The sequence below is a fragment of the Hyalella azteca genome, unplaced genomic scaffold (genome assembly GCF_000764305.2).
Source record: "Hyalella azteca isolate HAZT.00-mixed unplaced genomic scaffold, Hazt_2.0.2 contig11444, whole genome shotgun sequence".
Lineage (NCBI taxonomy): Eukaryota > Metazoa > Arthropoda > Malacostraca > Amphipoda > Hyalellidae > Hyalella > Hyalella azteca.
This window is the reverse complement of record NW_025941443.1, coordinates 93,163-108,139: the sequence shown is the minus strand read 5'-3', so window position 1 is coordinate 108,139 and position 14,977 is coordinate 93,163. Positions and strand designations below refer to the sequence as shown.

The following is a 14,977-nucleotide window of genomic DNA, read 5'->3' as shown; positions in this document are numbered from 1 at the left end:
GGAGGTTAGTTACCTCACAGGAGGTTAGTTACCTCACAGGAGGTTAGTTACCTCACAGGAGGTTAGTTACCTCACAGGAGGTTAGTTACCTCACAAGAGGTTAGTTACCTCACAGGAGGTTAGTTGCCACACAGGAGGTTAGTTACATCAGAGGTTCAGGTAAGCTATAGCCTCATAAATCAGCAACAATTTAGCATGAGCGATACGATGAAGTGACCGAGACGCGACTGAAGAACGTCACGATAATTATGGTAATAATTTAACGTTACGAACAAGTAATTTAAACGACCAGGTAACAGTGTATTAATTATTCACGAATAAATTCTCGAGGCGTTGTGTTTCTTTCCCTCTCAGTGACGTATAAGTTCCCGTGAATGCCACTAATAACTTATAATGACCACTATAAAAATATCCTCCGCTTCAATGATGGCAAGAAAATAAATCTCAAGAATTAAGTTCATCACAAATCATATAATTTTTTTCCAAAGAATATCAATCAGTTATTAATTACCGGCAAAATTGCTTGGAACAATACCCGAAGTTTTAGAATCCCGTCATTACATAAGGAATACCTCCAATAATAATAAATCGTGTGTATTCCCATTCGATAAAGACCCCTTCAAACCCTTAATTGTACATAGGAGTAAAAACTTTCCATTCAAAGTATGGATAAAAATTCTTTTTATTATAATTTATATTATAATATATAATTAATATTAGTTATATTATAATATATAATTTATATTATAATGTATGTATACTGATGGCAAATTAAATTTCAATACTTGCTCTTCACAGTTCCTCCTCCTTTTATACTAAAACTTCTAATTTTCCCATCAAGAATAGAATTTCATGATCAGTTTATATCCGCGCTTAATAGCCTCTATATATTTGCGATGCCAGGCCTACAACACACACGGACAAACGTCGATATATATTTATATAAAGATAACTTCTTTGAAAATCCCGTCAGAGTCTTTGGCTGTGTTTCATTATCCTATTAATTATTGATACTCATCATATTTGAGGGATTATATACAAATATATGGGCGGCTTATAAATAAATATGCCGCCCACTATACTGAAGCGCCCTATATAGGACACGCACTGTATAAGGCGCTCGGCACGAGGTCAGGCGCAGGCGTCAGCCCTTAATTCGTCATCGCCTGGCGCCTGATGCTACTTATATATGTTATGTTCTACGGAAAAGATCAAAGCTTACACCTATAATTCGTTATTTGAACGTACAAATACCAATTTTTTCGATTTATTGTTCGGGGTAATTTGAATTTTGGTTGTAGCCATTCGTTGGCCTTCCATTAATTGGTCAGCTAAAATCTGCTCGTTCATGTTTATTGACGAAAATATTGAGGTGCGATCGCGAGATTGTGGGTGTAATTTGCGATGGATGGTGCAAATCAATTGAAGAAAACACCGCCGCAAAACTCAGAATCTGGCTGAACTTTAACGGACCCAGTACGCAATTATATCAAATTTGCTCAATAAGTGCTAGGGCAGTGATTAATTAAACGTAATTCAGTAACAATGTTATAAAATCATTCTGAAAATGTCACTAAGGAAATTCATTAACCCACACCTTAACTTCATCATGGATAAAAGAGCCTAATTTCTGTGGTATCGCAGCCTATCCCACATGGTAATAATCCACATACGGATTATTCCCAAAAATTAAACAAATATAGCTTGTAGTAAAAGTTAGATATTCTCGAGAATAAAACTATTATTTGTTCAAACCTCTCGTGATGTGCAATTCTTTGTCAAAAAATTTATATACGTTAATTTTCAATAACCAAATAAATCATTATTATTCGTTTTCGCAAATTAATTTTCGAAGTTATTTCATGTAACTGACTGAACTGAATTAAATAACAAATATTGTGAAATCAAACTCGTTTATTTTTTCAAATTTATTTATTTATTGAACACAAATGTTGGTTAAATAGGTTACGGTATATGTCATTGTTGTAATTGATAAATATGTTTACATAAAAGTTTTAATCTTTCAATGACGGAATTTATTCAGATTCACTAAAGCCTTCAAAACGAAATCAAAATTGCAGAAGTAATCAAGCCCAATACAAAGTTTAAAACACAAAGTCTATAAAAATTTCAGTAAAGTCTCTCATGGCTATCGTAGTCTGCCTCCGAAGGTAGCACAGAAAACGGTTCAGCTAAGAAAACATTCGATGGTATACATTTATATTTAAGCACCGTCGATAAATTAGAGCTGTAGGTTTTCCCCACTTTATTATATAGCATCACGCATACAGAAAATATTCTCTAGACATTTCAAGAGTATTTCCTGAATTAAACTATTTTATTTTTTTTACGCGTTTTTGAATTTTAAAAATAGTTCTGAAAGTCACTAAAATCGGAGTTTCTGATAAGCGGAGTTTCTTATAAGCGGAGTTTCTTATAAGCGGAGTTTCTGATAAACGAAGTTTCATATAAGCGAAGTTTCATATAAGCGAAGTTTCATATAAGCGGAGTTTCTGATAAACGAAGTTTCATATAAGCGGATTTTATTAAAAGCTTATAGTGCCTTACACGCAAAGCTAACCGTTTATTCTCTACACGCGTAAAATGTAAGGTCAAGAAAAGAAAAAATATAATTATTCTACGAACGTTATATAATGCACATTACATCTTGAAATTGATCATAACTACTGGTATATAATGCGTACACGTACGTAACATGTCCAGAATAGGACAGAATCACTTCACAGCACGAGAAGAAGTGCACAATTTGCGATTTTGAAATAAAAACAACAATTTTGGATAAATAAAAATATTAATTATTTCAGCACACGGCGACAAGTAGAGTACGCCTGACTCTTGGATAGGTCATTATATTTATGGAATGAAAATATGCTCTCACTAATATATGCTAATATATTTGTGTAGGTATGCTAATCTATTTTTGTAGGTATGCTAATATACTTATGTAGGTCTGCTAACATACTTATGTAGGTATAATCTTTGGATATGCGAAGACTTTAACCGACTACGTCAGGTACAGCCGACAAGTAGGCATATATATGCGAGTTTGCCCTCGAATTCGCGGGCTTACCCTGAATCAGGCGAGTTTGCCCTTAAATATTCGGGTTGCCCCTGGACCATTCAGTTTTTTGCAGAAACTACAGAAACAAGTCAATAAAATGATTCAAATGAAATGCATGTAAGAGGGTTAAATCAATCACACAGTCAAAAAATATAAAGATAATGAACACAGGACACTATCTAATCATGCAAAATCAACGGGTGTTCAACACTTTATAATCATGCAAAATCACCGTTATCGTCAAAGAATTGCAATCAACCTCAAGCGCATGGTTACAATTCATCGTTACAGCATTTCAAACAAAATATTTAGAAGGATTTTCGGTACAATATTTTTCAAAAAATTTATGAATGAAAGTTACTAAAAATCCCATAATAAATCGTTCATCATTAGATATTCATTGCACAAGTCTTTTCCATCGGAATAACCGTGAATCACTTTATTTTGAGCTTCACAAAATCATAATTCTGAATCACACTCAAGGGATTTTGGATCACAGTGCCCAGGTATACCCGGATACCAGGTACGGTATCCCCAAGGAGTTGCAGGCATCATGCAGTTGAGGTATCCAGTTTTTGGTTACCCTGTAAACCTCGGTTGGTAATCCCGGTATTGGGGTTACCCGCGCCGGGTTACTGACCGGGGTGTGCCTGAGGATGGGCCTACAGCGCATCAGCCAACGCAGATAACACAACAGAAATAAATAACACATCATAACTAAATAAATTTTAAGCGTCACAGTCACTTAAGTCGCCACTCAACAAATAATGCATTTAACTCGCCACTCGTCGACAAAACATATAATGCTGGGACCATATCTTTCAAAACTCGCTAAGTGAATTAACGTAAGTACTTATACGCTCTATTTTCTTGTCTATGATTGGTGGATTTTACTTGAAAGGCCGTCAATGATTGGCTGATGAACTTACGATCTCTTAACTTTTTTGAAAGTATAGGCCCTGGTCTGGAAAACTAAGCAGACCAAGCGTTCTTTACAATTACAGATATACGATTGTTATGGTTGGATTACATCATAATAACCACGCTGTTGACATGATCTTGGTTCAAAGTTGTGGTTCAGTTATGTTTAATAAAATAGCATGGCTAGTAAAGGCCGGCGACTTTAGTGACATTGACGGTGATTTTATACGCACATCAAAAAAAAAAAATAAGCAAATCAAAGTTGAACGAAATTTAACATAAATTATCCATACAATAACTAAATTTTCACTGTTAACATAAATCACTGGACTATAATGCACAAGCAGTATCTTAATAACATGTATAGGCAACATGCACATTACACATGGCGAAAACATTGAACATTAATGCAGAAAAAATGCATTGATTAATGCATTAATGCAGAAAGACAGTTAACATAAGACATTGACATAGGCTGGCTACACCATAAATCCACTACATATGTTGCATCAGAGCGTCTGATAGGTTGCGGGTTGCCTATTACCACTACCTACTATCGCGCTTTGTATCGCAGCCTGTGATTGATCAGCTACATCTAATAACCTAACAGTCCTCTCTGTCGTACCAACGATTGGCATAGACTACCTCTAATAACCTGAGTCTTTTCTGTCGCAACCTACAATTGGCAAGCTACCTCTAATAACCTAACAGTCCTTTGTGTCGCAACCTACGATTGGTAGACTACCATCCCTACCCAAGTACCCAAGTCGTCCTTTGTGTAGCAGCAGTCGATTGATCGTCTACCACCTCTACCCTAGCCGTCCTTTGTGTCGCAACCTGCGATTGGTCGGCTACCACCACTACAAACACACAGATCGTTGCAGCTTCTGATTGGTTCGCTGCTGCCCAATACCCTCTTCACACAGTAGCCAACCATTGACAAGCTCGATTTAACACAGAAATATCTTTCAAACAGCACGTCCCAAATTAGCTAATTAAAAACTGATTAAATAGTTGCTAAAAACGTCATTTCGATGCATGGCATCCAACCGCTAGCCATAACCCGTCTCTGATTGGCCGAATCATTTGTGGACGTCACTGCATGCTGAAAAGCTGATGAGTTGCCCAAGCAGATGATTGGCCAGAAACGCTTGTTGTTGATTGGCCATTAGTTTCATGCTTCTCAAACATGCACTGCTGATTGGCTAGTTACTCACCCGACCCGGAGACTCGAGGACGCTGATTGGCTTAGCGACGGCGATTTCGACAGGCCCCCGGGGGGCGCCCTTGAGGGCGGCGACGGCCTCGTCCAGCGTCGCCCCCTCCAGCACCGTGCCTGGGGGTGTAGGTGAGTGGGGGTTGTATAACTGCATTTATTGATGGCTCCTATTAAGAACTCGAGCCTTGGAAAAACACCCTTTGGGAATGAATTACTTAGTGATAGGTTTGCACAAACATGTGTTACAGAGAGTGAAATGTGATTAAAGGTCATCAATAGGCCCACATCTGTGGTTCAAGGTCACGCGACTGTGGCCCAGGATCAAGCGGTTGCTATGGACCAGTAAATGTACTAATAATGTTCATAAGGCAACAATATTGTCCTTAATGTAGGTACCAATATTCTTCATAACGTACCAAAATTTTCCATGACGTACCTATAATGTCCCTACTGTACCAATAACGTCCAATAGTCTCCATAAAATACCAATATTCCCTATAACGTACCAATAATGTCCATAACTTACCAATAGTCTCCATAAAATACCAATATTCCCTATAACGTACCAATAATGTCCATAACTTACCAATATTTTCCATAACGTACCAATAACGTCCATAACGTACCAATTATCTCAATAACGTACCAATATTGTCGCTGACGTACCAATAGTCTCAATAACGTACCAATATTGTTCCTAAAGTACCAATATTCTCTATATTCCGTAGTGTAACAATAATCCCCATAACGTACCATTAACGGCCACCAGACGGTCCCCGGGGATGAGGCGGCCGTCCTTCTCCGCGACGCCCCCGGGCACCAGCGACCGTATCACGATCACCGTCTCCTGGGGGTTCAGGGGGTCCTGCGAGGCCGGACATGTTAATATTAAGAATTTGTTAATATTTGACTGACATTAAATTTATATTTCATTAATGTTTTGACTTTTCATTCTTAAAATATCACTAGACGGTTCTGTTGTTCCGGTCTTCCAGTGTCTTGATAAGATACAATTTCTATATATTCTAAGTACCCTATATATATAATATATAGTAGTTAAGAATAGTATGTCAATATATATATATAACATATAGTACCCCATCCCATCACCCAGCAGAACCTCAACCCACTCCTTGTCACTAGTACCTCATTCCATTTTTACATTTCTTCAACCCTCCTCACGGCCACAACAACCTCTTCAACAGAGCAGTACCCATACCCTTCTTCCCCCAGCAACTCGGTGTACGTGTCTTGTTGAAACGGTGTATGAGTCAGGAGATGTTTGATGATAGTTAACCTCAAATACCCTCCTCACCCCCACTATCCTTCTCCCCCAGCAACTCCTCCTCCCCGCCCCTCACCTGGTAGTCCAGGATGGAGAAGCCCAGGCCGCGGTCGCCCTTCTGCAGGAGGATGACGTTGGGCTCCGACGCCCACATGGCCAGGCCCGTCAGGGGCTCCAGGCTGCGCGACTTGGCCCGCCCCAGAGGGTGCGAGGGCGTCCCTGGGGGGCACATAAATATTCATCCTATAATATAGATCATCCTAATCCTTCCGTTAATAATATACATCACCCTAATCCTACCTAATATAGATCATCCTAATCATCTTAACCGTTCTCGATCTTCTTCTATACTCGATGCCCGCCCCAGATGGTGCGAGGGCGTCCCTGTGGGCACATATATATTCATCCTATAATATATAGGTCATCATAACTCTATAAATCATAGCCGCTCTCGCTCTCCTTCTATACTGGAAAGCCGAAAAATTCGTGAGACTTTGTACAAGAAGTTATGCTAGTTTTGCCTTTTGTGAGTCATCAAAAGCCGGTTTGGCTTGGCAAAATAGCATATCAGTGCTGCGCGAAGAAAGTGTGTTTATTATTGGACAATCCGACTCATCAGTTTTTCTGAGCATGGTATCAATAATCTTGATTCTATGCAGCAACAACAATAATATTCGCAACGTACAAATACAGAAGAAATTAGGCGTAGGCTCATTGTTGGGGCGAGTGTTGGAGGGTTAGGTTGCTGAACTGAACTATACCGATTACCAAACAAGAAAACTGACTTGTTACTTCCTGTCAAGTTAACCAAAGCCAACATAGATCACGCAGATACTAGTGCTTAACTATCAAGTTTGGCATCAGGAACGCGTCTCGTCAACCGCAGTCCAGCTAAACAATCAAGCGAATAATGTGGTTAGCTAAGTCGCTCTACGACGCTCGTCAGATCAACCCACACCGTCTACCTATTCCTAGAAGTACAAAAAAGTATTCCCAGATGTACTATAAAATATTCCCAGAAGTACTATAACATAGTCCACCTCAAACGACACTCAGTTTTCTTCGGGACATGCATGCCACACACAAGCCCAGTCTGATAAGCAGTGACGTGTTGTGCACATGTGTTGCTCTTCCGCTCGCCAGCCTTGATTTATCTTCTAGTGAAAAGTAACTTTGAGTTATAAGCAGGCGTTGATTAACTCGCATGACAACTGATTTTGTTCGAATCACTCACCCAAGAAATTCTGGATCCTCTACTGGCTTTAAGTGCTGGGAGTTGTAGAGTGAGGGTGTGCATGGTGGAAGCTGTGCGAGAGCTCCACAGCTGTACGAGCTAACGCGACTTGGAGACAAGCAAGAGAGAGAGAGCGACGCACCTGTGCTCACTACGAAGGCCGAGCCGCCACTGGGCACACTAGACTGAGTCGAAACAACTTGAGTTGCTCTGCGTGCAATGCAACGGCTAGTTTCCTCTGAACACGTCAATCATCGCAAATTTTAGTTGCGTCCACTAGTCAACGCAACTATTCGCCTCGTGTATAAGCACCTTTACCAACATCACAAGCAGAGAGCGGACGTAGCACTGATACAAACTTTGGGTGGGCCAAAGTGTGTCAAGATGACCCACACTAGAGCAACATCGCATTTTAGACAAAGCCTGGCATATTTCTGTGAGTGTGTCTCACCGGCAGACGAGGCGAGGGAGCCGTCACTCAGTCTTGGCCTTGACTCACCGGCAGACGAGGCGAGGGAGCCGTCACTCTTGGCCTTGACTCACCGGCAGACGAGGCGAGGGAGCCGTCACTCTTGGCCTTGACGAGGCGCTCGGACGAGGTGACGAGGCTCTGCAGGGACCCGCCTAGACCCTGTGGAGGGAGAGGGGATATTAGTTACGGGGGGTAGGGGGTCAGCCACGTGCTATAGGGGAACTTATGTACGTATATTATTGACTATTAGAGAAATACTATATTAATATTTAATATTATTTATAAAATAGTTATTATTATGTATTAATATATTTAAAAATTTGATATTATTTATCAATTTATTATTAAAATTATAAATATTATCGATTAGTAATGAAGTTTTATTGTATCATTATTACACTAGGGATCATTTTTGGTGTAGAAATAATTATTATTAGTTGACAATTTCTGGGGAATGGAAGGTGACCGCTGATTGGCTGTTATTTTAAGAAATAGGTACCTGTACCTACGTTGGTTGTTCGTGAAACTTCGTAGTTATTTATTCATACATTATTATCATGATGGATAAGTTAGTTAATACTGAATATAAGTTATTTTTTATTCAACTTAAGTTGAATCATTAGTAATCAATAAATAATTATTACTAAATAATTAGTAATAAATAGCAATTAGTAATAAATAATCAGTAATAAATAATTAGTAATAAATACTTAGTAATAAATAATTAATAATAAATAATTAATAATAAATAATTAGTAATAATCAGTAATAAATAATTAGAAACAAATAACAGAGATGTCACCTTAGCGTGGGAGGAGCTGGGGTCCCCCAGTGTGGGGGGCAGGTCCTCGTCCCCCTGACGCCTCCTGGCGCAGACGAGGCGCACGTCCCTGGGCAGCTCCTTGAGGATGACCACCACCTCCACGTGGTTCAGCCCCAGCAGCGTCCTCCCGTTCACCTGGGGAGGTAAGGGGGGGTCATGGGGAGGGGGCAAGACCTCCACGTGGTTCAGCCCCAGCAGCGTCCTCCCGTTCACCTGGGGAGGTAAGGGGGGGTCATGGGGAGGGGGCAAGACCTCCACGTGGTTCAGCCCCAGCAGCGTCCGCCCGTTCACCTGGGGAGGTAAGGGGGGTGTCATGGGGAGGGGGCAAGACCTCGACGTGGTTCAGCCCCAGCAGCGTCCTCCCGTTCACCTGGGGAGGTAAGGGGGTGTCATGGGGAGGGGAAAGGGGGGCATGTGGGGGCCCAGCAGCGTCCGCCCATTCACCTGGGGAGGTAAGGGGGGGTCATGGGGAGGGGGCAAGACCTCCACGTGGTTCAGCCCCAGCAGCGTCCGCCCGTTCACCTGGGGAGGTAAGGGGGTGTCATGGGGAGGGGAAAGGGGGGCATGTGGGGGCCCAGCAGCGTCCGCCCGTTCACCTGGGGAGGGGTATGGGGTGCCAAGAGGAAGGGGGAACGCACGCATATGTGGGAAGGAGCGCACGGTTATGAGGGGCATGGATAGCGAGGGCATGTCGAGGGGGCGACGGTGTTGAAACCGTTTCAGCAAGACACGACGTTTCAACTGACAATTAAATGCAAATAAAACGTATTTTTCCCAGAAAATTCACCAGTTGAGAGAATCACATTTAAATTATATACAACTAATAGAAAAATCAATAACTATTGTATTGTAAAATTCATATTAGAGCTGTAAAATCCATCGCTAGGGCACAAGATCGTTGAGAGCTTAGGGTAGGACCTGACTCCCTGACTCACAGCCTCCCAGACCTGACTCCCTGCCTCACAGCCACCCAGCCCTGACTCCCTGCTTCACAGCCACCCCGCTCCTCCCCACCTCGAGCAGCTCATCCCCCAGCACCCCGCTCCTCCCCTACCTCGAGCAGCTCATCCCCACTGCGCAGCACGCCGCTCCTCCCCACGGGGCCCTGGGGGAGGACGGAGCGGATGTAGTGGTGGGGGCGCACCTCCCTCCCCCCCTCCACGTCCACCGTCCCCTCCAGCGACACCCCCAACCCCCCGCCCCACTCGAACTTGCTCAGCTGGCACACCTGCAGAGTGGGGGATGAGTGGGACACTGCACACCGAGTGGGATATGTTGAGTGAAATATAACGAGTAAGAGTGGGGGGTGAGTGGTGTGTTGGTGAGTTACTGATTTAATAATAAATAATTTACAATAATTTATTGTTTAATTATTAATAATTTATTATTTTATTCAATTATAAAAATTATGATTATAATAATAAATTAATAAATAGTGGTGAAACAAATAGTGTTGAATATCTTCATTAAATTCGAAACATCCACGAACAATCGGCGATCATACCGATATAAATCACTCGTATACCTAATTTTAATTCACAATCACTTATTGTTTAATTATTATACATTTATAATTCTATTTATTCATAACAATTGTATTTATTTAAATTTACAATCCTTGATTGTATAATTATTATAATTATCACAAAGCCAGCTCTCGCTGGGGGTGGGGCCATCTTTTATACATATATATTCACACTCCTTTAGAATTTTATTATCAATTTATTAACTGTTTTAAAAAAGCTCGGTGGGCCCCCTTACGACAATGTCCATGTCGGGCCCCATGACGCGGGCCCACTTGCTGACGATGGCGGCCTCGACGGCGGGGGACAGGGGGCCAGAGAAGTCCCCCTCCCCCACGGGGGGGAAGTCCCCAGGGAGTGGGGGGTAGTCCCCCTCAGTGGGGGGGAGGGGGGCGGCGTTGAGACGGTTCTTGCGCGCCACGTCTGCGTCGGTGGAGGACTCGTCCTGCGTCACCCCCGCCAGGGGGAGGCTGGGGGGCGGCCCGTACCTGCGGGGGAGAGGGCTATATAAATAAGGAATACATGTATATAAGATATATAAGGGAAGATAGACGAACTAATTAAATTGAGTCGATGACTTATTACTCGAATATTGCTCAGTTGCTGGTAGTTAAGCAGCGCTGTTGAAAAACAAAGCTTTATGTGCGTCTTTTTTTAAACACCTACAAATTCCTAGGTTCTTCTCGTTAGTAGTCACAAGGAAAGCTATACGATTACTATTATTTATTTATTATTATTGTTATATACAGGGGTTAGACAAAATAAAGGAAACCTCTGAGATCCACAAAATTCTCGGGCCATTTTTAACAATTCCAGCTAAAAGTGTGACATTATCATAGTGAAACATGGCGTTCCCCTCCAGAAACAGTGGTTGAACCACTATATGATCTTGGTCCTCCAAAATTTCTAAATATTCACGGCTGTTCAATGAAGAAATATTCTTCATGAAGAGAAACCATCGGTCTCCCGGATTTGCAAGAAATATCACCCCGCCATGTTTTACGGTTGGGAGGAGGCAGGCGGGATTAAAATGTTAATATGAATTTCTAATTTCCATTAAATTGTTTCTAATTTTAATTTGAATAATTTTTTATTTTAAAATGAATAAAAAACTTAAACGGGATTAAACGACTCTTTTGGCTGCCGCCAAACGTAAACTCGGTCAGAGGTTAGGAATAAGGTAAACGATGATTTGTTAGAGAAAATCACATTTTTTCACAGCTCGAGGGACCAATTCTGGAGCTTTTACACCACTCTAAACGCTTAGAAGCATTGTTATTAGAATACAGAGATTTTTTAATTGCAACTCTTCCATAGAATTCAGATCTGTGCAGCTTTCGGGGGACAGTCTTCTTGGAAACTGGGTTCTGTAGGTGTCCACTGAGGTCTGTAGGTGTCCACTGAGGTCTGTAGGTGTCCACTGAGGTCTGTAGGTGTCCACTGAGGTCTGTAGGTGTCCACTGATGTCTGTAGGTGTCCACTGAGGTCTGCAGTAATTTTAACAGCCGCGGTCTTTCGATTATCCCTCGCAATTCTATTTAGGTACCGACGGTCTCTCTCAGACTACATCGACTTTCGGCCAGACCTGCTCTTTGCTGAGGACTTTTTCCTCCAGCGTTTCGTCAGCGTTAATTAAGAGTCCCCTTCCCACGTAGCGCAATTGCTCCTTCAGAATCTCCATCATTGTCCCTTAAAAGTCCTCCTTTTGAACCATAAGAGTCCCCCAATTATTAGCCCTTATGTACATTAATGTCCCAGACCTTATTTCTTCCAAATCCCTAATAAAATTCAACATATTCTCAGGACACACTTAACATTTCGAGCGAGTGTAGCGACTCTTGAGCAGAAGCCTGGTCGATCCCCAAATTTTGATCAAGGGAGAGACTTCCCTCAGGGTCAACAGAAAGAACCTCCCCCCATACATATATGGGGGGAGGGTATATAGAACCAGAACCCCCCCCATATATAGAATACCAGTATATATATATATTCTGTGTTCATATAGAACCCCCCAACAGAACCCAGGTAGGGCCCCCAAAACTCACGGTATGTAGGGTGCGGTGTGGGTGACGTGGCCCAGAGCTGTCCTCAGGGCCTCCTCCGTCGCGGGGTCGTCCTCCCCCTGCAACACACCTCATTATTACTCCCCAGGTTCCCCCAGATAACAAGCACCCAGAGTTATTCTAAGCTCACCAACCCAAAGTTGTGCTGCAAGCACCACCTCTGACGGCTACCTAAAGTGATACCGAGAAATGAACTGAGCTTCCCGAGGCTCGAACCCGCGACTGGCTCCTCTCATCTCAGTGCCGCTACCACTGCGCTACAGCAGCGCTACAGTTACACTACCACTGCGCTACAGCAGCGCTACAGTTACACTACCACTGCGCTACAGTGGTGCTACAGTTACACTACCACTGCGCTACAGCAGCGCTACAGTTACACTACCACTGCGCTACAGCAGCGCTACAGTTACACTACCACTGCGCTACAGCAGCGCTACAGTTACACTACCACTGCGCTACAGCAGCGCTACAGTTACACTACCACTGCGCTACAGCAGCGCTACAGTTACACTACCACTGCGCTACAGCAGCGCTACAGTTACACTACCACTGCGCTACAGCAGCGCTACAGTTACACTACCACTGCGCTACAGCAGCGCTACAGTTACACTACCACTGCGCTACAGCAGCGCTACAGTTACACTACCACTGCGCTACAGCAGCGCTACAGTTACACTACCACTGCGCTACAGCAGCGCTACAGTTACACTACCACTGCGCTACAGCAGCGCTACAGTTACACTACCACTGCGCTACAGCAGCGCTACAGTTACACTACCACTGCGCTACAGCAGCGCTACAGTTACACTACCACTGCGCTACAGCAGCGCTACAGTTACACTACCACTGCGCTACAGCAGCGCTACAGTTACACTACCACTGCGCTACAGCAGCGCTACAGTTACACTACCACTGCGCTACAGCAGCGCTACAGTTACACTACCACTGCGCTACAGCAGCGCTACAGTTACACTACCACTGCGCTACAGCAGCGCTACAGTTACACTACCACTGCGCTACAGCAGCGCTACAGTTACACTACCACTGCGCTACAGCAGCGCTACAGTTACACTACCACTGCGCTACAGCAGCGCTACAGTTACACTACCACTGCGCTACAGCAGCGCTACAGTTACACTACCACTGCGCTACAGCAGCGCTACAGTTACACTACCACTGCGCTACAGCAGCGCTACAGTTACACTACCACTGCGCTACAGCAGCGCTACAGTTACACTACCACTGCGCTACAGCAGCGCTACAGTTACACTACCACTGCGCTACAGCAGCGCTACAGTTACACTACCACTGCGCTACAGCAGCGCTACAGTTACACTACCACTGCGCTACAGCAGCGCTACAGTTACACTACCACTGCGCTACAGCAGCGCTACAGTTACACTACCACTGCGCTACAGCAGCGCTACAGTTACACTACCACTGCGCTACAGCAGCGCTACAGTTACACTACCACTGCGCTACAGCAGCGCTACAGTTACACTACCACTGCGCTACAGCAGCGCTACAGTTACACTACCACTGCGCTACAGCAGCGCTACAGTTACACTACCACTGCGCTACAGCAGCGCTACAGTTACACTACCACTGCGCTACANGGCTGTTGGGGGTGCTGGGGGTACCTGGATGAGTCTGTAGGGGGGGTTGGGGGTGCTGGGGGTGGTGCGCAGCTCGCTGTTGGCGATCGCCTGCTGCAGCTGCTCGTACTTGGGCCCCCGCAGGTACCTGGGGGACGGGGGGCATCAGTGGGGGTGAAGGTATATAAAAAATTAAAAACTTTTAATTATAAAATTAGCATAACCTGGATCGTGTCGGGATATTACCTGCAACTAAAAATTTCGTCTATGTGAGAGGATAGTAAGACATAGTAAACTGGAAAGGAATGGAGTCCACAAATTTATACTGTGTATTGAAATTTTGTATAAATGAATTAAATTTAAAATGCGTAGAATTGTTTTAGTTTCCTATTTTGAGACGTGACTTCAAATCGAGTTCAATTTTTCAGGTAACATGTGGGCCCTAAAAAATCTTCATCCAAATAGCACACATTTGCTGAATAATTAATTTCTAACGGCACCCGTCGCCCTCAGCACCCGTTACCTGGCCAGCTTCAGCGCCACCACAGCACCCGTCGCCCTCAGCACCCGTTACCTGGCCAGCCTCAGCGCCACCACAGCACCCGTCGCCCCCAGCACCCGTTACCTGGCCAGCCTCAGCGCCACCACAGCACCCGTCGCCCTCAGCACCCGTTACCTGGCCAGCCTCAGCGCCACCACAGCACCCGTCGCCCTCAGCACCCGTTACCTGGCCAGCCTCAGCGCCACCACAGCACCCGTC

At 43.7% G+C, this 14,977-nt stretch overlaps 1 protein-coding gene across 1 annotated transcript in view; it reads right to left on the bottom strand.

Annotated features, from left to right (window-relative positions):
* The window catches only part of LOC125178628, a 49,483-nt gene that overhangs the window by 26,569 nt on the left and 7,937 nt on the right, over positions 1-14,977 (bottom strand). Inside the window, exons 8-18 of the mRNA XM_047882841.1 lie at positions 14,792-14,838; positions 14,263-14,365; positions 12,605-12,681; positions 10,798-11,047; positions 10,091-10,264; positions 9,368-9,406; positions 9,016-9,327; positions 8,285-8,372; positions 6,584-6,726; positions 5,976-6,087; positions 5,221-5,339 (exon numbers count right to left, since the gene is read on the bottom strand). Of these exons, the coding sequence (XP_047738797.1) occupies positions 5,221-5,339; positions 5,976-6,087; positions 6,584-6,726; positions 8,285-8,372; positions 9,016-9,327; positions 9,368-9,406; positions 10,091-10,264; positions 10,798-11,047; positions 12,605-12,681; positions 14,263-14,365; positions 14,792-14,838 (1,464 nt within the window). The remainder of the gene's footprint in view (positions 1-5,220; positions 5,340-5,975; positions 6,088-6,583; positions 6,727-8,284; positions 8,373-9,015; positions 9,328-9,367; positions 9,407-10,090; positions 10,265-10,797; positions 11,048-12,604; positions 12,682-14,262; positions 14,366-14,791; positions 14,839-14,977) is intronic.